We start from the raw sequence: 23,914 nt of genomic DNA, 5'->3' as shown, positions 1-23,914 counted from the left end.
AGTAGTGTAAAACAGCTACCGGTACAGTGGTACCTTGACTTACAAACGACTCAACTTACGAATGGGACAAATGGCTGCACGCTTACGAATTTATCGACATCCGAACGGAAACCGCGGCGGTTTTAGATAGGGTTTTTTCGACTTACGAATTTTTAGATGGGGTTGCTTCGACTTATGAATTTTCCCATTTCCAATGCATTCCTATGGGAAATCGCGTTTCTAATGGCACTTTTCGACTCACGAAGGTGCCTTCGGAACGGATTAAATTCGTAAGTCGAGGCACCACTGTACTTGGTGGGAAATAAGCCCTAAGAATTCAAAAGCAGAAGAAATGTCCTTCTAATTTAAAATAAAATGATTCCCTTGAATAAGTCTTACACTGACCAGTGTCTGCTGAAAGTTTCTGTGAATCTCATTTGCTCTCTAAGAATGATCTAGGTATACCATAGATTTGTTAATTCATTGTATGAATCTGCAGTCCCAAACTGTGACCAACCCGCAAACCCTTTCACACTTGTTGAAACTATGTTCAGGGTATTGATGCACCCAGGTCCTATTCTTGACAGGAGTAGAGCAACAGGAAAAAGAGCACTGCCCCTTTTCTTTCTCTTTTACATGCCCAATCCCCAATGCCTCTTTTGCACCTGGTTCCTGATCTACAGGTGAAACTCTTAAAGTTTGCATAAACTAAAACAAGCATGAAGTAGACCCAGTGCTTTAATTTCATTAAACACCTTGTAACTGTTGAAGATTAATGTATATATCTCTTGCTAATTCTTTCCAATTACTTAGTTCATATAAATTCCCAGGCCTTGTTAATTATGCTGAAGTCAAGAGGTAATTTTTAACAGTATTTCCACAACAGGGGAATTTTCCCAGCATAACCTTGCCCTCTAGTAGAAACTCTCAGCAGATTAGGCTCTCTGACTAGAGTCCATTCATTTTCAGCTCAAGCCTAATTGCTGCCGACTGGCTGCCCACAGGTACCTGCTATTGTACACATAAAGAATGCAGGTCCTTCCGAGAACAAATAAGGAAAGATTAATTGTTCCTTTTGTTTCATCCCAAGAGAAATGTGGGCCCTTAATCAAGAAAAATAATTTCTCCTGTTGATTTGGCTTATTTGGAGGGACACATAATTGTGGAAAAGAACAGGGTAGACATGCATTTTGCAAGGAATGTAGCCCTTGCTTTGTACAGGAGGCAAAGATAAAATGAAATAAATGTAAGACGATGCTGGAATTGACGGAGATGGCTCACATTTCTCATAGTAAGTAATTTGGCTGTTGGGCTTTTATTTGAACCAATATTGCTAGGTAGTATTGTCATTTGTTTTGTCTGCTGCTTTGGAAATCTAATCAAGGAGACAATAGTGGGGGGGGGGAAACACTTCTCCAAATTGTCCTTAATTGCTAGAACACAAAGTGAGCTAAACACTCTGGTGTTTCCAATTAAAGAATCTGTTTCAAGCAAGCACCATTAAATCTATCTTTCCCTGTCTGATAAATAAGCTATCAAAGACTGGAACAGATTAATTGAGAGCAATTAATTCAAGGCTTAGTAGAAAAGTCAGACAAAGCCAATGCTGTCAATGGCTACAAATTTGACATAAAATAAATTATTTCTTGGATTAGAAGCATTTTAGCCCTTGCCATCTCATTACCCTAGTCGGCAAAATACTCGAGAGACCTGGGTTCAATTTTCTGCTTCTCCAGAGTGCGTTTTGCACGAGCTTTGGGCAAACCTCTTTGTTGACCATCCTCAGCCCACTTAGTAACAGTCTTCAGTGGCAGTGTTACAGCAGAGGTAGTTTGAGGATTTCAAGCTTTATATGCTTGCTTTGATAATATAGGACAGCCTCTCCCCACCTGGGTCCCTCCAGATGTTTGGAACGACAGTCCTTATCATCCCTGACCATTGGCCATGCTGGCTGCGCCTGATGGGAATTGTAGTTCAAAACCTCTGAGGGGCATCTTGTTAGGGGAGGTTGTCCTCCTTACCATACATATCACAGGAGTTATTTAGATATGCTGACAGAAAATGGAAACGAATGTCTCGGACAAGAAATCACCAAAGGTTATCTCGCCCCCCCTTTCTTTTCCAATATGCATAGGGAGCCATGCTGATTTTAGTATATTATATGTCAGGGGTGGGGGACTCATTGCACTCCAGATGTCTTTGTACTACAAACAGGGGTACCAACTTGTATAAAATATTTTTGGGGGAGGAGGTAAGCTCCACCCTACATAATCGATCACAAGGTGGGGCACGCACACCCCATTTGAATGGCAATGCTCATCAACTTTGGGGGCGGTCCCCTCAAATATTTTATTGGGGGGCTGAAGGGACCCCTCAACCCCTAGGAGTTGGCTCCTATGACTACAAATCCTATCATTCTTATTCTACGCTGACAAGGGCTAATGGGGAGTTGCAGTAATAATCTGGAGGGCTACAGGTTTTCCATCTCTGTTATATGTGGGCATTCAGTGTAGCTCTAATATTTATTTTGGATACCATATATATTATGGTGTGTTTTTATGTGTGCGTTTAATTGGATGAAATTATAGAGTATAGGTCCATGAATAAGTATTGGCCATAATATCTAAATAAAGCACCCATGCTCATGATATCTACATGGCATTAGCTGGGGGAAAGTAACTGAGGCAGGTTGTCCTCAGCGAGCTCCCAGCCAGCAACATCTGACTGACTATTGCTGAAATCATATTGTTAGACTAAAAGAGCCCTTTGTGCAATTGATGAAGGTGAGCCAGCTTGGATATACCAAGGCAGAAAAAATATTACTCGATTATTTCATCTCTGAGATCAAATTCCATGCACATGATGCAGCAGATAAGTGCCAACCGAAAGCATCTAACTACTCTGATAATGAAGTCCAGAGCCATAAATCATAAATCAGTGATCTCACATTACTTTTCTAGTGTGAGTTGAGTGGCAGTGGCTTCACAGCTTTCTCAATAAGTGAGAAGCTTATTAAAATCTCAGTAATGACACATTACGGTTCTACAGGCGGCTTTTTATCAGGCCTGGGGTTAAACTGTTGGAATCTAGTGGTTACTCCTCAGCTCAAAGGCAATGAACTTGGACTCGGCCTGTGGGAAGCTGGACCACACCTGAGGTGATCAACTGCAGTTAGAATGATGGCGTGTTACACATAGCCATGTACTATGGACAAACTGTCCAATGATGTAGCATGGCATTTGTAGCAAATAAATTAACAGAATACTTAACTTATATATGCCCAAAGTAACCAGTGAACTCTGGGCTGCAATTGGGGGGGGCACGTGTTTACAAGATTTTATGGTAACAAATGACAACATAGTACATCTGTCAATCACCCACTCCCTCCACCCTTCTGAGTAATACCTCCCCCACACCATCTGACTATATATAAGCGTCTGGGGACTTCTGCTTCAGTGTATCTGAAGAAGTGTGCATGCACACGAAAGCTCATACCTATGACAAACTTAGTTGGTCTCTAAGTTGCTGCTGGAATGAATTTTTTTATTTTGTTTCGACTACATCAGACCAACACGGCTACCTACCTGTAAAGAAAAAGTATATTATTGCCGATTTTACATGCACAATTCTTTGTGTTTTTAGAAGCATATGTCACACAAATTAGCTAGTGAAGCATTCTGTTCAAGAAGTTCAACTAATAGACATACAAATGCTTAAAATTAGACAACTCCAAAAACTAGTAGCTGGGTTTTTTTAAAAACTGGTTTTTTCCTCCTGTTTGCCTTTATAAAACAGTAAGGCTCAGCTTACTTAAACGTTTTTGCTTTGAACTGTATCTACTGGCCTGCTTTTCAACAAAATTTGTTGCATTTCTGCTTACAACAGTAATAGTTGTAATAGTTATTATAGTGGTAATAGTTATTATCAACTGTGAAATTCTATTGATTATTATTATCAACTGTGAGATTCTATTGATTTTCAAGTATTCCCTTCTTGGGATATGAAAATGTCCTGTTCAACTTATGCCATGATACAGTAGCTCAGCTCAAATGATTGCAAGCCATGGTGAAGGAAGCTTAAATATGATTTATCATTATGTCTGAATTAACAAACCATGGTTTTCAATTAGCTAGTTAATTGAAAACCATGGTTTGAACTGGCAGTACATGGTTTATGCTAACTATGGTTTGGCATAAGATGAGATGAGGCCATCCAGGGCAGTCTCGAGCAGGTCGCGCGCCCTGGCGCTGAGGGGCAGAGATCGCTCCGGCGCCCCCGCCCTTGCAGGGCGCAGCATGGCTTCCGCACAGCCCTGGCGCCCCGCGCCACCAGGACTCTACCTAGAGCCAGCCCTGAGACCATCCACTATGCCTCCAGAATCTGCTACAGCAGAGTGAACTTATGAAGCTGAGTGCTTCAGACAAGCATTTCTAAACCACTTGCTGTTTCATGTTTGAAAACTCATAACTGTGGTTTGGCAGAGGGATAGAGAAAGTGGTGCCTTTCAGGTGCTGTTGGACTGAGCTCATTATCCCTGAATACTGCTCATGCTAGCAACCAGATGAATGCTACATTGAAGAACAATAAATCATAATTACTGAACAAAACTAGTATTGGCCTTCTAATTTCAACTCCAGTGAAACAGGAAAAGAAAGTGTCCAGATCATATGTATGCTTAGCATATACCAACCATGGAGCAGAAGACTGTTATAATCTGTCTAGTTTTCAACTTTTAAACTGTTCTTCATCCGTAGGCAGAAAATATTCAGTATGCGAAACTAGTTTTAATGTAAGAGGTTGGCTCAATTAATCGTTAATTCCTCAATCAATTTTATGAAGCATATAAATACACAGTTTCCTTTCATTTATTTTGTTGAGCGCACACAGCAGCTATATAATGAAGACTGGAATGATGTCAGAATAAAGCTGCAAGTCTCTGTAATACGCAGTAGTTGTCAGGCTTCTACCATTTGTCCTCAGTGCAGAAAAGGTTAGTAAGTGTTTAATGTCTGCCTTGTGTTGGCCTTTTAAATTGCCAATTTCATTTTCCCTGCCTTTATTAAAAGAAATCCCACACACGTGAGTTTGGGAGGGACAAGTGTCAGGAAACAGGCACTACAGTACAATGAAGTACCTTTGATTGAGCAAGGATTACATTGCTCAGTTCCTTCTATAAAAACGTGTCATGTTTGCCACCCAAATAAATGCCTAGAGCGCATAAAACATGGAGCCAAGTGACCCCTAGGAGAAAAATCAATTGCAATTCATATTTCATATGCCTATAATTGCTAGTGAAGGCAGAGAAGCAATTCTTTATGGCGAAGGCTTCTCCATTGTTAGATGTTTCCTGTTTGATGACCAGGGTGAGGGTGGCGGTGGGGGAGTTTTCTGTGTCTGGTGTTTGAAGTGTTCATTCCTTTCACATGGACTGAATTACTCCAATCTGTAACAACAGAAGTCAAGCTTTCTTATTATTGCTCACTGTTTGGTGTTTGAGCTGGAACACTGAACTGTAGACAAAAATACTTCATGCACAGCTATTCTCCTGGAGATGCCTGGAGCTTTCACAAGCAAGCCAACAACAAAAAGAGACCCAAGTTCTGTAATCTGTGAAGTTATCAATTTGCTAGCATTTAAACCCTCAAACTGAGTCTTATTTCTGAGTTTCTTTTCCTCGAGCAGGCAAAGAATCCTGTTTCTTTAAAAGCAGAATTTTGAAAGTGTCCTCCTTATTTCTTTTTTCTCCCTCCTTCCTTATTTCAGTCTGATTTTCTTTTTACAAGGCTGCTGTAGGATTCCTATCCCACTGTGGACTGAGATGTCATATGGATAGAGAAAATGCTGCTCACTTTATGGATTACTGTTAGGTCAACAAAACTTTGGCAGCATTGATTAACTTGACAGTGAGTACAGCAGTACATTTATCACTTATGGCTGTGCTGTAGAAAATCTAATAAGAGGCAAACAATTCCCTTTAGAGTAGTAACAGGTTCACTGTGGCTAACGGTGCATGCACTGGAAATTTCTGCCTTTAAATTATACTCTTGCTGCTAGTTGGATCATTGACTCAAAGCTACTACTGCACTTCTCCATGACCATGTTCTATATTATTCATTTGATCAAAATCGTATGGTTAAACTGAAGCTTGCGCTTGAGTCTATTTAAAACGAGGTGGCCTGTAGTTAAAAAGCATTAGATTAAGGTTCATGTTTTATGCGATCAAATGAAAGCAGGCTGCTGCAATTTGTAAGGCATGAGTGGTTCCCAAATGACTACATTCATGTGGAAGTATTGCAACTGATTATTAACCAACATTTCCTATAAATTAAATAAAGATTTCAGGAAGTCTGTTTTGCTAGTAAGTAGATTTCATCAGAAGACGAAGTGCACAAGCAGCACATTTATATGTCTAAATATTATATATTATTTTGGATTGAATTGGATTTTCAAGACCAAGTGTGCAAAAGCCTCGTTGAAGGCTTGTTTGAGGAGTTTAAAAAGTAGGGCATTGTGCCATAAAGAAAAAACAGTGTGATTAACTCTGTTCACCTTGATTTTATACTAGTTAATTTACCCTCCAAAGTGTGGCTTGTATTACTATCATAGAATTCAACCCCCCCCCCAAAAAAAGAACCTACACAACTGCCATTAACTCCAATAGGTTTTGTCTCTGAACATCACTTGGACCTTCTATTGTTCTGCCTCATGTTACACATTCTCCTTTGGGAAGTTTGCTGTGACTAGACATGGACAATCTTTTTACACGCGATGAACACAAATGCAAATGCTGATCAGTGTTAGCACTGCAAAAGCCCTAGTCTGACAAGCAGTTTATGTTTATTCATGTTAATTAGCCATTTTTAGATTGATACATAAAGGTAAAGGGACCCCTGACCATTAGGTCTAGTCGCAGGCGACTCTGGGGTTGCGGCGCTCATCTCGCTTTACTGGCCGAGGGAGCCGGCGTACAGCTTCCGGGTCATGTGGCCAGCATGACTAAGCCGCTTCTGGTGAACCAGAGCAGCCCACAGAAATCCCATTTACCTTCCAGCTTGGAGTGGTACCTATTTATCTACTTGCACTTTTTTGGCGTGCTTTTGCACTGCTAGGTTGGCAGGAGCTGGGACCGAGCAACAGGAGCTCACCCCGTCACGGGGATTCAAACCGCCAACCTTCTGATTGGCAAGCCCTAGGCTCTGTGGTTTAGACCACAGTGCCACCCGTGCCCCTAGATTGATACATAATTACTGGTAAAAGCACGAGAAGATTTTTATTTATTGTACTACATTCTTGAATTCATAACATTTCCCAGTAGGCATTTGTATATATTGAAATATGTGCTGCAAGTCCAAAGAAATATTGGAAATCTAGGAGCATGCATTATAAATTTATCATATAGCTTCTAGTAGATGGTTGAACATTTTTTGTTTCGTAATATAATCATGAATATAATTTGTTTCGTGATATAAACTCACTTTACTGTAACTGAATGCCATTGAAATCAATAGGAACTTTTCCCCAAGCAGACTTATTTAGGTTTCAGGTGCTCATGCTTAACTGAGTTTAGTTTAGCATGAGAACATAATGCTAGGTGGGTTGGGGTATGACAGGGAAAGGTTGCTTTGAAAAAAAGTTCTAGCATCCCTAGCTTTACTTGAAGAAGCAGTTTTATTCCAAGACCTCTATCAAGCAGTGCAGTTTTCACTGTTGGACAAGAATAATTTTACTTGAATCAATTGCCAGGAGGCCTAATGCAATAAGGCAGCTTGTAGTCTGACTAGAAGAGCACACTGTAAAGGAAAATCCCATCACAGCTTGATTTTTAGTAGAAAAACTGTATCTACCTGAAACTTTATTGTACTTAAGGAAATGTGTGGTTAGAACAGTGGCTCCTCATTACTAATCCCTCTGTTTTGCATGTTTGGTTTTCTAAGCAAGCTTGTTTTTAGAAACAGCAAAAGGCACTTCCTTAAATTTGTGGATTTGTATAAAGGCAAGTGCTCTCTCCACTCGCCTTCTTAAGAGTGGAGACCTGAATATTGATTAGCTATCACACTGGCATCAGAACTACTCTTAGGATTCAATTTTTTTGTTGTTTTGCATATTTTATTGATCAAAAGTGGTAAATGAGCATCAAGCGTGCAAGAAGACGATGAATTGTTTACTTGCATAAAATAACCTTTCAATAAGGGAAGATGCATTGCTCACACTTTTGGTGCTGTTCTGCTGCCCGAAGCAGATGGCATTCAGCTGCTATTGATTTGCTCCTATAGTTACAGAGCAGCACGTAACTAGGCATGCTCATTGCTGGTGGGTTTTGGTGTGGTCTTGATTTCCCCCCTCCCTTCTTTGCATGTGTGCAAAAGAGAAGAAAACTGTGCTCATTTTACAAAAGGAAATATTACGTTGTAGCCTAATATACTGGTGGGAGCAGGGGGAAATGGAGTAAATATACAAAAGAGGGGGGTGTCATATCCTATGCCTTAAGCTTCTTGTTTCATTTAGCTTCATGATAGGACTGGCTCTGGTGGCGATTCTCCCCAAACCCCAAAATTTCCAAGGCTAGTAATTACACCCTACATCAGGGATGTCCAACTTCCAATAGACTCTGATCTACTCACAGTATTTTAAAAAAACTGTCAGTGATCTACCCAAAGTTGTTGAACTTTTTTTAGGAAGCCCAAACTTGTTGAGCTTTTTTGGAAAAGGCAAAGTTGTTGAGCTTTTTTTAGGAAGCCACAGTGATTTACAAGTAGATCACGATCTATCTGTTGAACATGCCTGCCCTACATGGATGAAAATAATGGTATTTCTTGAGAATAGTGTTCAGCATTCCAGGCGGTCCAATCTGACTTATTTTGTTGGGACTTACCTTCTCCAAAGAAGGGGGTGGAGACGCTCCTTCAGGTAAACAGGACCGAGGCCATTTAGAGCCAATCCCAAATCAGAATCAGACTATTTCATATGGTGGGCACCATAAAAAGAATTCTACTGTACTCAACTGGAATTCTGCACATCAGTTCTGAAACTGTGAACTATCTTATCACCGAAGACAAAGCAAAGGATTATTGTTGCTACAGGAGTGGTTTTATCATTAATGAAATGACACCCCATGCATTTAAGACAGAGGGAACTCCATTGAGGGTAGGTTGGAATATCCTAAGTTTTGATGAATCGGCTTCTCCAACAGCAAATCACATATCTCCTGTAAGTCAACCCTGCGATCGCTAGATGTTATTGCAGAAACAATGAAAAGATCTCTCCAAACAGCTGTAATGCAAAACTACATCAATGTGACATTAATTTGACCCTTGCAAAATGTACAATATAAGCAGATGGAAGTTCTATGTTTGGCAAGCTATTGTTCAGAATGCTTGGTGTATTTCACTTCTTGATATTGACATTGGGAAAGTTTGTTGAGGACTCTGGAGGCAGAAGTGGGGGTGCTTGCAAAGGATCGCTGAAGAGCTTCATAGCACATAGCCACCACAGGAGATGTTAAAGGGTACACATTCTCTTAGCTGAGGCTGTGATAATTTTACACTTCAAAAAAATCTGAGCCAGTTGTGACATCTCTTCTAAAATAGTTGAGGAGCTTCATTTTCTCTGTGACATGCCCTTGACCTTCAGAAATGAAGATTTGACTTATGAAATGAGAAGTTAGTGCATATGTGGAATTCTCAGGGAAAACTGAATCAGGTGAGAGCATGGGGAAATGGCACACTGCAGGTTTTCCTGCAGAATACACAATGGCAACCACAAGTTGTTTGCTTTGGTTGGATGTCCAGGTTACTTCAGTCAGCAGAATTATGCATATCCAACTGCAGGACAACATGCTGAAAGGGGAGGGGACTCATCCTGAAATTTAAAATGACTTCAGACAAGGGGCTCTGTCCATAGGTGGAACATGAAAGCAACTATCTGGCAACTATCTGAATTTTAGAAGACATCTGAAGGCAGCCCTGTTTAGGGAAGTTTTTAATGTTTGATGTTCTATTGTATTTTTAATATTTTGTTGGAAGCCGCCCAGAGTGGCTGGGGAAACCAGATGGGCAGGGTATATTATTATTATTATTATTATTATTATTATTATTATTATTATTATTATATTTATTATATTTATTTATTTTACAAGATCTGCCTTTTGACACTTAACATAAATAAATATTTATGGAATTTCTAACCCACCCTTGTCTAACTGGTCCCAAGGTAGGAATACGGGGGGGGGGGGTTATAAAACAATGTACATCAATTAAAATCTCATCAAAGATCCTAAGTGGCTTGCTACAGTTCTTCCTCCCTTGGCATAAGTGAACAGGAGTATCTTCACAAACCAAAGAAAAGTAATTTGAAAGCAGAACACTTGAAAGCAGACTTATAGACTGCACATTGGTTGATTAACTATTCCTTCTCCATACTCTAGGTGAGTTTCTCGTGTGTGTGTGTGTGTGTGTGTGTGTGTGTGTGTGTGTGTGTGTGTGATTCCTTATGTATTTTGTTACATGAATCAGTGTCATAGAGCTGACGGGCAGAGTAGGTTATTCACAGGTCCGGTATAGAGAGAGACGCAAGGCTAACTTGCAGTTGGTTTCTTTATTAAGGGGGGGGGGAATACAAGGAGGCTCATAAAGGCAAACTCCTCTAATGAAGCAGTTGTTTGAACTGGCGTGCAGCCCCTCACTCGCTCTCTAGCCTTCTGAGTCAGGGCCCCTCCCTCTGTGACCATCGTCTGCTATGGTGAGCCTCTGTGCCTGCCTGGCTTGTTGATCGGCAGCATGTAACATTTGTCATGTTCTAGTAGTCAGTGGGGCCAGGGAGCCGTCTGCAGAGAAGCTGTCAAGAGTGAATCTGTGGGAGAGCTGCGGGGTCTGGCTCCCCTCTGTCATCTCTGTCGGCGCCTGTATCCAAATTGGAAATCACATCACCCTGTTGCCCTGTGCTGGGCCACCTGCCCACTTCTGCCTCTTCGTGATCCCTCACGCTCCCTGCTTCTAGTACCTCTCGGTGTGTCCCCTCCTATAAGGTGTGGCTGGTGTCCCTCTACCAGGCTCCAGGATCTAAGTCATCTCCTTCTGTGCCTTCCCAGGGGGGGCTCTTGGGTGGGTTACTTCCACCACTCTTCCTCATCCAGCCAGTCCCTGACAATCATTTGATATGGTTTTATTGCACTTGTGTGTGTAAACAGCTTCATGATCTTTTGGACCGTAAAGTGGTCTATAATTGGAAATAATAAAGAAAGCCTGGCTGTAGTTTCTTTGCACAACCATTGGATGCAACCCATTGTGTTAGGAGCTGGACTCATGCTAACGTCTGTAAGATGAGAAATATGATTGGTGTATTGGCTGGTCATAGCAGAAATGCAGCACATGATGTTCCTCTTACAAGCTTTCTCCCATCCAAGCCACTGAACGGGTTCAAGAGAAGAAGACACAGAGAAACATGCACACCCTAATTCAACTTTTTAGCTTCAGTCCACATGGTTTTCCATGTGCCGTTCAATTTGACCATTGACATTTAAATGTAGTAGTTTTATATCTGTTATATTCATATTTTGGCTAAGAAGCATTTCATTAACCTATGGGCATTCTGGCTCACTTCCTAAATTGTGACCTATGCAGGTATGAATGTGACCACTGTTGACTCCTAACGGCATCCTTTAATGCTCTTTTTTGAACACATACTTTGCATTACTGTAACAATGTTGTAGAGGGGAAATGAGATATGAATTAGCAAGTCCTATTCCTTTTGTTAAAAAAAACACCAAAACATTGGAACCTACTTGGGATCCTTCTTAGTTTCCCCCTGTCCCCCACCAGTATATAATGTTCTTTTGCCAACTTTTTATCATTGTTAGTGCTCTTTAAGCGACTGTTGGAGACAAGGCAAACAGAGGAATATATACTACAAAGTGTTCTATAAAGACCGTGGGTTTAAGTCCCAGTGAAGGCAGACACTCCAGTCTACTTACTGTAGCTAGGATTTATTGATTTTTTTTTTGCTTCCCCCATTTTTAGCTGCACCACTGAATTAGATATTGCAAAGCATCTCTCCCTGTGAAGAGAGGAAAAACTGTCATGAACTTTTTCACCCTAACAATAGGGCATTTCAGACTGGAATCTTGCACAAAGGATTTAAACCTACAGGAACACAGCCTCTTACCGTATACTATGCTGAGTCTTCTGGCCAGAAGATGGTTGTGGTCTTGAAGAACTAGGTTGGGTGATTGGTGGTTTGTGGGGTGGGGAGTGTCCTGAATTTTTAGAGCTGTTTTGTGTGTTAAAAGGGGGGAATCAATATTTGAAAACAATGCAGTCCTCCAGTGCGCTCTCGGAAGGTTAGCGAAATGGTCTTGTCCAAATTTCTAGCAAACTGTTCAGTTACTGTTATAATTGGCTGATGAGTAGGTCTGGACCTAACTAGAATGCCAGGGTTCGATTTCAAAGTGTCCTCTGTGAAGATGTGTCACCATTTATGCTGGCTTTAGTGACAATTTTTTAAAAAGGAAACTCATGGGAAATCATTATGCTGTTTATATGTCTCCCATCCTGGAAAGCAATATCCTGTGATATTTTAGCGCTGTTTTCTACTGCGTGATGGCATCTACCTAAGGTTAAGGCAGAACAAGTCCCTGTGCAATTTTGTGACTATATTTTACTTACCAGAGGAGAGAAGATAACTGACAATTAAGAATTGGGGATGTCACCGAGAGAACAGGAGCAACTAGCCAATAACATCCTCTGGGAGAATGCTTTTTTTATGAGGCTGAGAAGGTAGAAGAACTAGCGTTTCAGGGGTTTTGTTACATAATATACCAAAAAAACCAACACTTCTGGTAAACATTTCTAGAAGAAAACTTCTTAAATATCCTTCAAAATGGTTAGTGAAATGTGGCAATGATTAGTACACTCTTTTAAAACAGACGGTGAAAACATAGCACTTAAATTTTCAGCTCAGCTACAATTTGATCTCCTAGGATCACTTTATACCTGTACCCCAGGTAATGGAAGAAATGTTTCTATGTCACGAAACTTTATCTGGATTATTTTACCCCTTTACTCCGACTACAGGAAGTGGAATTTAGATGCTATTTTGGGGATATAATTTCAGACACGACATACGGCAGGAAACATAGCTGCCAAGTTTTCCCTTTTCTCGCGAGGAAGCCTATTCTGCATAAGGGAAAATCCCTTTAAAAAAGGGAGAACTTGGCAGCTATGGCAGGAAAAGCAGTTCAGAACATCAGATGGGCAGAGCTCATTGCAGTAATTTCCACACTAGTGTGTTGGATATATCTGCCACACTAAGTTTATCAGAGTGGGGAAGCCGATGCAGTATGGACCGTCCCGTCCCTTCTCTTCAACTAAACAGACACATCATTCTTTGGAGTGGAATAAGAATGCACCAGATTCCCTTGCCAAACCCACAGTCCATATTTGAGTCCTTACTGGGCAGAGGGCAGGGTGAAAACGCAAGAAGTCTTTTTCTAAAGCATCCTAAATTACTTGTTCCTGGTTTAAGATTCTGGTTAACCGACTGACATTATGTCAGATTTCTCCATTTGGAATTTATGGGGAAATCTCATTCAAACAAATGAGATTGCAGGATGGGGAGGGGGGCAAGGAATATGTGGGCCCAGCACCCATTCCTGGCTTGCTAAAGCATAGTTGTGCAAGCCAGGACTGTTATGTGTGGGTCATCTCTCAATATATACCACAGTCGCAAGGAGGTTTTAACCAAGTATCAACAGCTTGGGGAAAACTAGGTTTCCCATGTTACAGGTGGCATACAGATTGTGAGTGAAATGTCTGTAGCCAATTTCTCTTGCTCATAATCCCTCTAGGTCATGCCATGCAAATTGCATTAAACTGCCATGAATAGACATACAGTTGAAACTCTGAAAATTAGAATATCGTCGAAAAGTGCATTTATTTCAGTAATGCAACTTATTATTTATTATTTTTCTTTTAATTTTTACAAATGCTTTCTTTTGGAAATTCCACAGTAATAAAACAAATAGTTACAATAATACAAAAATAAACATCGCTATTACATTTCATTAATTACATTCCATTTATAATTGACCCGCCTAATGACAAATAATTACAATTACAACAAATAAAGGCTTGACATATCTTGCTTTGCATGTCATGCATCTATCTCATATATTGGTTTCACCTTTTAAGTTGAGTTACTGAAGTAAATGCACTTTTCGATAATATTCTAATTTTCGGAGTTTCACCTGTAGTTTATGGTAATTCTATACCAAACTGTGAGTTGTACACATATAAACTTAGATAGACCTTTAATGAAAAATCTTGGGTGCAAATGTGCAAAAGTATGCTCTTTGGAACTTAGAACAGCAACTAACGTTTTTGGACAGTTGGCATGTTCCTGCTTGGGCCACCATCTGATACCGGGCCGGGGGCGGGGGGGGGCGGATTTGACTGCTTGCTGTCATGTGACTAAAACTGGCTCTGAGCTGATGGTATATGGATGCAATGCCCTGAAACATTCCCAGCCTTCTCAGACTCGTCAGGAAATGACAGAAACATTTACATTTGATTTATCTTCATAGAGAGCTAATGTCTGTATTCAGACATAACACGAAACTATGGATTAGCCTTGCATAACCAAGCATTGGGCTCGTGAGCTCACTCCTCTCTCCTGTTTCAGCAGAGCCATAAGAAAAACTACAATGTTTGTTTCCCTTTCCACTGGACTGGCCCTATCATGAGCCCTGTGGTTCAGGTGGCAGGTAGGGGAGGGGTAGTAGATTGTGCCCCATCTTTCCATTTGCCACCTGCAGAGCAGGTGCCCCTATTCACTGCTGGCATTCCTTCCTGCTTGCCCACTGCCGCTGCTTCTTCCTTCCGCACGCCTGCCTTTACTCCGAGGAAGGGGTCCAGCCCTTTAAAAGTATTTAAATAAATAAATAAATAATTTATACCACTCCCATCTGGCTGGGTTTCCCCAGCCACTCTGGGCAGCTCCCAATAGAATATTAAAAACATGATAAAACATCAAACATTAAAAACTTCCCTAAGCGGGACTGCCTTCAGATGTCCTCTAAAAGTCAGATAGTTGTTTATTTCCTTGACATCTGATGGGAGGGCATTCCACAGGGCGGGCGCCACTACTGAGAAGGCCCTCTGCCTGCTTCCCTGTAACCTCACTTCTCGCAGTGCGGGAACCGCCAGAAGGCCCTCGGAGCTGGACCTCAGTGTCCGGGCTGAACGATAGGGGTGGAGATGCTCTTTCAGGTATAAACTATTCCCTTACAACTAGTGATGGGAGAGGGAAGAGGAAGAGGGTAGGAAGAGAGGCTGAGCTCATCTCAAGTTTTGCAACATCTTGCACCAGCCCTGGTTTTCAACTAATCTCTGATTTCAGCTAATTAACCTCTGGCTTCAGACTGGTTCCCCCTACTAAACCATAGTTAAGATGAACCTTTGTCCAAGGTCTATAGAAAGCAATGGGATCAACTTTGTATCCCACATGGGTTCCAGCAGACTTAAATGGCATACAGCAGTTTCCCCAACCTGGCGCCTCGCGAATGTTTTGAGCTACAACTCCCATCACCCCTGGTCACACTGACAGTCTAAAACAGGCATCCCCAAACTTCGGCCCTCCAGATGTTTTGGACTACAATTCCCATCTTCCCTGACCACTGGACCTGTTAACTAGGGATCATGGGAGTTGTAGGCCAAAACATCTGGAGGGCCACAGTTTGGGGGTGCCTGGTCTAAAACATCTGCAGCACATCTGGCTTGAAATGCTGCTGTAGGCCATTAAAGTATACTGTAGGCTGAGTCTAAGCTAGACTAAGCTTTATTTGCCTGCATTAAAAATTGGATTTTGTTGCCTGCAAAGCTTTCAATACTTTCTCTCGGTATCTAGATCAGTGACTATTAGCAGTTTGTTTTCTTTGTGATAACGTGTATTGTTATGCAGTTCACATACCCTTTGACTTGCATCTCCCTTCACCTCTCCTCCCATGCTGAGCAAGATGAATTTTGTAGCAGCAGAGTGCTGATTTTACAAAATGCAAATGAAAGACACATTTAATGCAGAATTCTCATTTAAAGATGAACTGGAAGGTTTTTCACCTGCCAGAATTCCAAGGTTTATGTCTTATCTGTTAAAAAAACAAAAAAAAACACCTTATGTAACCATGGAGATCTGCTTCAATGTTGTCTACCTCCTTCACAGTGGTTGGTTGCTGACAGACTTCCATGTGGCTAAAAGCCCCAGATTGCCCGCATAGTGGTGGTTCAGTTTTATGACATGTGTCTTTAGTGACCAGTTGGCAGTCAAGTGGTGAACCACTGTAGAGTTCCTGAAGAATGCTCATCTATAGCTTCCATCTCCCTCACTTCCCGCCATCTTGATGTAATAAATGCTCACATCCTCGATATTATCTGTTCCTCCTGGAAATATCCTGGGCTTAAAGGAGATGGCTGAGGTCATAAATCAAACTACAGTAGTGTGGATTTTAGCTTGGATATACCTTTCTCCTCTTCCTTTGTGGTATACTGTGAACTAAATAATGCCAAGAGAAATTAGCAAATGTTAAAGAGGCTCATTTGCTGTGGGGTTGGAACAAATGATCTTATGGCCCTTCTGCGTTCTTATTATGCACTACTCTGTGAGCAGTCACATTAAGTATATTACACAATACTGGCTTCTGCCTTTGTCAGCCAAGATCAATGTGAGGCATTTTTTTTTAATATGAAAACTTTTTTAAAAAATCTGGTTTCCTTTTCATTACCTTGGATAAATGGGATTAACTGCTTTTATTTATTTATTTAAGGCTTCAAGGAACGGATCTTTTCTCCTATGGAAATATGCTTTTCATTATGTAGGCGTTTGTGTGTAATCTTACCTAGAATACACAATAAACTCATCCTCTAGGGTGATGGATGTTTTATGGTGGTGGTGGTGGTGAAAGTAGGAGGAGTATTATACTATATTTCTTCCAACAAGCTATTGGAGGTTTTCCATTTTATCTGCATAGCCCTAAAAGGGATCACCTTGTGTGCTTCTTCACCAAGCAGGATTTGAACGCAGGTCTATCTGATCAAAATCTAGCCCTCAATCCACTACAATTTATTTCTTCTTTCTCTTGGCTTGTCATAGGAGCCAGCTTCTAGGAGCCATGGGAACTTTGCCGCCGTCGTTCCCCATAAAATATTTGAGAGGGCCAGCCCCCTTCCCCTAAATTTATGGATATTGCCATTCAAATGGTGTGCATGGACCGCATCATGTGATCGATTAGACGGGGCTTACCTGCCCCGCCCCCATATTTTATTTAAGTTGGCACCCTGTGGCTTGTTTTATGTTGGAAGGAGAGGCTAACTTTTCATTACATCATTAGGATTCCTGACTCTGAATTACGTATTGTTTTCATAGTAGGACTCTTTAATAGATGGGTGCTCCGATAAAAGCTTCCTATTTTGTATTAAGTCTCTTGAAAAATAAGTTTTCTAATAAATTATAGATCATCCCTTCAGTGAATGGTTGTTTGTCGTAAAAGATAAGCATTTCTCCTCCAGTACTCTTGAGTGTCACACACTCAGTGTCCCCCCCCCCCCCGGTTACAAAACTTTTGCCAGATCACGATCATTGTACCAATGAACCAGTGCATTGTAAGCTGATCTGTCAAGCCAAACACTTGCCTTAGCTTGTTAACATGCTCTAAATCTTTCATTAATGAAATCAGCTAAACCTCCAGACACTCAGAAGACTTTCTCTCCTCTGCTACCATGATGGATGAGATGTTAGAAATTGAGTGGCTGTAGCTCTTGGAGGTGTCATTTCAAAGGAGGAAGAAAACAATATTTATTTCTATGAAAGTAATAGAAAGATTCTATTATCTTGATTGGAATTTTCTTTATTACAGAGTATTATTTTAGAAAATGAAGAGCTTCCCAAAATTTTCCTTGACTTCCTCAGCATCCGTCATTTTCCTTCTCTCCCAAAAGCGGAAAGCTGTGGGTAAGGCTTTTTCTTAGAAATCTCAAAATGCAGTGTACAAGTCCCCACTGTAGAACTAGTTCTACACTCTGGTACAACTCCGCTGTCTGAAAATAGACACTGCTAATTTACAAAATGAGTTTCATGTTATGGTTGCATTTGCATTTGATTAAATACAAAACAAAACAATTCAGCACTCCAGTGGCTGTTTCATAGATGAAGCATGGAAACAAGTGGAACTTGTATTTGTTTATTGTCTTGCCTGTGGCAGAGCATTTGACTTACCAGTAATAGAAGAGAATAAGTAAGAAGCTCTTAACATCAGAGTTTGGATTACCCCAAATAGCATTTTGTCCTAGGCACAGGAGTTTTTCCTGAGTACGTAGCTCTCCTGATTAAAAGAGTTTTTAAGTGGAAGGAGTATTCTGCTGTTTAAAATGGGACCACTACACAAGCCAGAGTGCATGATCTCTGCAGAATTTTGGACAACCAGCTGCTGGGGAGCTTTATTGTTAAGATAGCATAAAAGACCATTAGCATTATAATGGCATTGCTTTGTATCCTCAAAGAAGATTCATTGAAATGAATGGGTTTGATCAACTTAGGTCCATTAATTTAAATGGTTCTACTCTGGGTATAGCTTAGTTGCATGCAACCCACTGACTACCTTGTTTATTACTTTTGCCTTTTTAAAAAAATGAGGATCTTTTCTTAAGAATGTAATGTTTGGGGGTTTCAGGTGTGTCCGGCATAACGTATTTTGTATGTATTATAATATTTCAGCTCTTTTGAAGAAATAGAATCTGAAGAATCAAGGTAAGCTGTTGCCACTTCAGTTTCCAATTGAGAAATATATTGTTCATATTTTAAAATGTGAGATCAATAGAATAATTGAGCATGTTTTTAAAACCATATTTTAACACCCATTGAAAAGCTTTCTGTGGGTACATACAGTATATAGACATTTAAATAACAGCTGTGAAGTTATCTGCTGTTTCTTGCATTAATAAAACTTTTAACTGGTCCAATGTGATTAAAAGTAAAAGTATGCAATCTTAGACTGACCGAATACTCAAAGGCAATCTAGCAGGTAAAACAAATTAATGCTGAAGTGTTAAAAAAATAAAAAGACATTGTGAGTTGTTGACATCTACAGTATTCAACTCCTCGCTTTAAAATTGGATCATTCCAGCATGTGTGTGGTTTTAGGACAGGATTACTAGATTCAATTTCTGGGGAGTAAGTCCCATTGAACTCTGTTTGATTTGCTTCTGAATAAATATGCTTAGTGCTGAGTAAAATGTGACCTACAGTAATCTATAATGAGCTTCATTCCTTGAAGATGTTTTTTTTCCTTTTACAATAAAATTGGTTTATATAAGCAAACATTCTACCTAACCAGCTACATCAGCTCACTTTATCAAAGCTAGTTTGTAGTGCATTCAGTTTACTGTCCCTTGATGCTGACATTCCTGTTCTTGACCTTTCTAGCAAACTGTCCCACCAGCCTGTGCTGCTGTTCCTAAGGGATCCATATGTCTTGCCTGCAGCCAATGGTAATCAAAGCTGTCATCTGTTAACAGCTCTTTACTGATCTGACCCTACACCACACAAACCACCTTGTTATTAATACATGCTGAGCCCCAGTTCCAATGAATTTGCAATATATCAGGAGTTCTAAAGCTATTTAAAATCATAGTTGGGAACCAAGGCTTTTGTGAAAAGAAAAGAGAAACAACACCCTTAACAACTGAAAATGAGAGAATTAAATTTTTAAAATGCTAACATCTTAATCCTAAATTATATCTATCCTGCATCAATTTTGAAGTATAATGTGTTGTTGTTGTTGTTGTTGTTGTTTAGTCGTTTAGTCGTGTCTGACTCTTTGCGACCCCATGGACCAGAGCACGCCAGGCACTCCTGCGTTCTAATGTGTTAGGTGATGTTTAATAGATATTTCAGTAGGTATCATGCCAAGAATTAGCATTCCCCAACCTGATACCTTCCAAATGTTTCAGAGTACAAGACCTTTGTAGTCGGTTGCCACTACCGAGAAGGCCCTCTGCCTTGTTTCCCGTAACCTCACTTCTCACAGTGAGGGAACCGCCAGAAGGCCCTCGGAGCTGGACCTCAGTGTCCGGGCAGAATGATTGGGGTAGAGACCCTCCTTCAGATATGCAGGGCCAAAGCCATTAAAGGTCAGCGCCAACACTTTGAATTTTGCTCGGAATTGATGCAAGAGTTCTGTGACTGGAAATTCTGACGTCTTCGAATTAAAAAAAATATTTAAAAAATCACATGCAGCAGAGCCTAATCTGGATCACAGTATGATCTAGAAGAAGGGGATGTTTATTCTATAAGGATGTGAATTCTATTGCCACCCAGATATTATTGGACTACAGCTCCCATCATTCCTGGCCATTGGCCTTGTTGGGGTTGAAGGGTGTTGGCGTCAAACAACATCTGGAGGACCATAGGTTCTCCACCTCTGCTTTAGGCTCACACTGATCCCCAGTGACTTTGCTTCTAAAAGCTGCTATTATTTGTGGAGGCTTAAGCCCCTTGCAGTTCCTTCTCTCTGGCTAATAGCAGCTTTGGTGAGCAGGGGCTTGCAGACATCTTGGTTCAGGGCTGCAGCATGGGAATAAAAGAGGTCTACCATGGGAGAGATGGGAAGGTCAAGTCAGTCTCTCTCGCTTTTTGTAAAATAAAAAGATACGAACAGTTCCATTGTCTCAACTCCTGCATCCGATATCATTATAGGATATAATGATATATAGAATCAGCACAAACAACCCAAGAGCAATGAATATATGAGGCAAAAATATATATAATTGCAATAGTTCTTCATTGGTTTTGTGGTGGGGGAAATATCAGTGAGGCAGGATGTTGGTTGGATTATATCTTCTGACATTCTTAACAACTTCTCGTTAGTATCACATTGTGATGAAGCTAATTTGTGAGATTGTACGAAGTAGAACATAATTTTCCTTGGGAGAAATCAAGTACATCTATCCTGTATTGGAAAAGGTCAGTGTCACCGTATGTCTAATTCTTCACAGAAGCAGCCTTTTGTAACTAATTGCTTCCAGTTTTGCTTCTCTTATTTATACACAGCCCAAATGTTTTGCTAACTCTTAACATGGTTCAATCTATGTTACACTTCAACTGTGATGGACAACTCTTGCGTTTTTGTTGCTAAGCCAAGGGTGGTCCAATGGTCAGTGCTGCTAACATGGTCATGCAAATTACCTACCAGCTTGGTTAGCTGGGACACACCCCAACCCCCATAGTCAATGAAAGCTGGGGTGTCCCTATATTCTTAAGCTACAGCTTTTCAAAGTAGCAATGTAAGGTGTGCAGAGCACTGCTGCTGGGTGCAGCCTTGGTACTCATAAGCTTAAGCAGTTTTCTTTGTTTGATAAAAATGTAAGAATGTTGTCACATAGCCCCCACTAGATGATTTGCAGTACCGTATCACAATCCTGGATTTGTAAAAAGTGAGGGTAAAATAGAGGAGCAAAAGTGAAGGCACAACAGCAGGGCCCCTGACATGGATTGAGAGGGGAAAGACACTGAGAGAGGAAAAGTGGTTTAAAAAACGCCACGGTTTGAGTAGAGCAGAGATGGAGGAAACTGAGAACATGACATTTTTAGACTATGGCAGAGGTTTGAGAGAGGTGGGGGGAAGTCAGCGTTTAAAACAAGCTGTGAGTGCAGAGGGAATGGAGTTTGGAGGGCAGTTGTGTTAGCTTTTTGATGTTAGTTTCTGTTTTGTACCCATCTCTGCTGTTTCTCCTTCTTAAAATTGGTGTGTGGTTTTTTAAAGTATTCCACCATACCAGCTTTACTCAGATTTCTGCTCTTGTTTATAACCACCACTTTCCTCTCAGGGTCTCTCCACTCCTGCTTTACTGAAACTTCCGTCATTTAAAACAGCTACTTTTTCCCTTTCCACATTCCTCCCTTCTTGCTGTACTCAAACTTCTCTCTCCTATTCCTCAGCTGCTTCATGTGAGAGAGAGATAAAGGATTTGGAGCCCTCAAATATTCCAAAGTACCTTCACAGAATGTATTTCACTCCTGGAACCATGTGTTGTCTGAAGTTCCAGATTCAATGTAGTAATTTAGAGCAGGGTTTTTTTTAACAAGTAAACACTCATCTATATACAACAGGCATGTCCAGTAGGTAGATCGTGATCTACCAGTAGATCACTGGACGTCTGTGGTAGATCACTGGTAGATCATTGGCTCCCCCCAAAGAAGCTGAACAACTGTGGCTCCCCTAAAAAAACGTTTTACCTCCTCCCTGAAAAACTCAACAACTTTGACCCACCCACCCCCAAATGGGCCTTCCTCCTTTCTAAAAAAAGCTCAACCAAAAAGGTAGATCACTGCCAGTTTTAAACTCTGTGAGTAGATCGCAGTCTCTTGGGAGTTGACCACCCCTGATATACAACAACATCTGACCACTGAACTTTACCTTTTCTAACTGAACAAGCTAACTGACAGGCTTGCTATTAAGGCTGTAGTTATCCTAAAGATAGAGTAACATATATCATCATGGGATATGCACCCAAAGAGGGCTGCAGAATTAGACAAGAAGGGAAGGAATGGAAATGGGGGTGATCTGTGTGCAAGGGTTGAGAAAAGTAAGGAGGGGTGTAGGAAAATGTATGAAAGTGTAAAGGGGGGTGCCAAAGGGAAAGCACAGGAGGCATGGAAATGGGAGTGAAGATGGAAGCAAGGACACAAAAGGAGTAGGAGACAATGGTGACTTCAAAACTGAGCGGAAGGTGAAAAAGGGTGCTTAGTAGCTGCAATGTGTGGGAGAAGGAAAATGCAGGAAGTTACCCAGAAAGTGGTTTATGTGCAGCGGGAGGTTTGCACAAGAGGAGGAAGCATGGACATGGCAGTGAAGGTGAAAACGAATGCAAAGCAGGGCTGTCAAATAGAAGAAAAGGCTTCAGAAACAGTTTCAAAAGTGATCTTAGCAGTTTCATGGTGTGGGAATAAATTCTAAGGGGTAAATGTAGGGAGGAATGGCAAGGGGGCTGGCAAGCAGGGGGCAGCCCCTAGTTTTTCAGGTCATACAAGTGTTTGTGAAATTCAAGAGCTGATTTTAAAAGCTGCTGAATTTATGTTGTGAACTGCCCTGAGATCTACAGATGAAGGGTACAACAACAAACAACAACAACAACAACAACAACAACACAAAAGTTTGGCTTATGTTGAACATTTATAGCAGTCAAAACGCCTGAACAGTAATAATGGATCAGCATTTGTTAAATAAATTACTTAAGTCTTACTATATTTAGTGTGTCTGCTTAGAGTTAACACAAAACTGGAGAAAATGCTATGAACGTAGAATAAATGTGCTTTAATCACATTTATGCATTTCTTCTCTTCTCTGCAAGTCTCACATTAGCTTATCTTATTATGATGATTAGCATCCTTTGTTTTTAGGAATACTATTCCTTTGGGACTTATTGCAAGAATCTGTCCCTTTACGTTGACTAGATGCTTTAAGGATGCTTATGTGATGGCATCAGCCTCTTCCAGTCAACTTGGACTAAACAGTGTTGTAAACTACAATGGAAAAACTGCTGTGAAGTATTCCCAGTAGAAATCTTGGAATTCCTTCAAGTGTATTGAGATTTTGTTAGAAATTGAATTGCCAGTGTAATCCATCTTCCTTGTGAGAAAAGATTCAGATAAAGAGCTGGAGCCTAGCAGCATTAAGTATTAGAACATCCCTTTAAATCAATAAGCTACAAATCTGGCAGTGCATTCAGGCAATGCCCAGTGCTATACTAAAGTGGGTTTAGTGCTGAAACAGCATTACTAATAGCACAATCCTGAGCATGGATAAACATGGTGGTGATGCAATATCCTAAATTACACTGGGCCTTGCCTTGTTAAGTTCTACAAAAACATTTATATTGTATTGACATATGTAAGA

The 23,914-nt window shown here is 40.7% G+C and overlaps 1 protein-coding gene across 3 annotated transcripts in view; it reads left to right on the top strand.

The window, feature by feature from the left end:
- The window catches only part of SNX24 (sorting nexin 24), a 75,471-nt gene that overhangs the window by 51,144 nt on the left and 413 nt on the right, over positions 1–23,914 (top strand). For all 3 annotated transcript variants that reach the window (XM_035099535.3, XM_060280138.2, XM_088652712.1), the window contains exons 4-6: positions 17,879–17,973; positions 18,736–18,768; positions 19,444–19,508. In XM_035099535.3, the coding sequence (XP_034955426.1) occupies positions 17,879–17,973; positions 18,736–18,768; positions 19,444–19,508 (193 nt within the window). The remainder of the gene's footprint in view (positions 1–17,878; positions 17,974–18,735; positions 18,769–19,443; positions 19,509–23,914) is intronic.

The sequence above is a fragment of the Zootoca vivipara genome, chromosome 10 (assembly GCF_965207765.1).
Source record: "Zootoca vivipara chromosome 10, rZooViv2.hap1.1, whole genome shotgun sequence".
NCBI lineage: Eukaryota > Metazoa > Chordata > Lepidosauria > Squamata > Lacertidae > Zootoca > Zootoca vivipara.
This window is presented reverse-complemented; position numbering and strand designations above follow the sequence as displayed.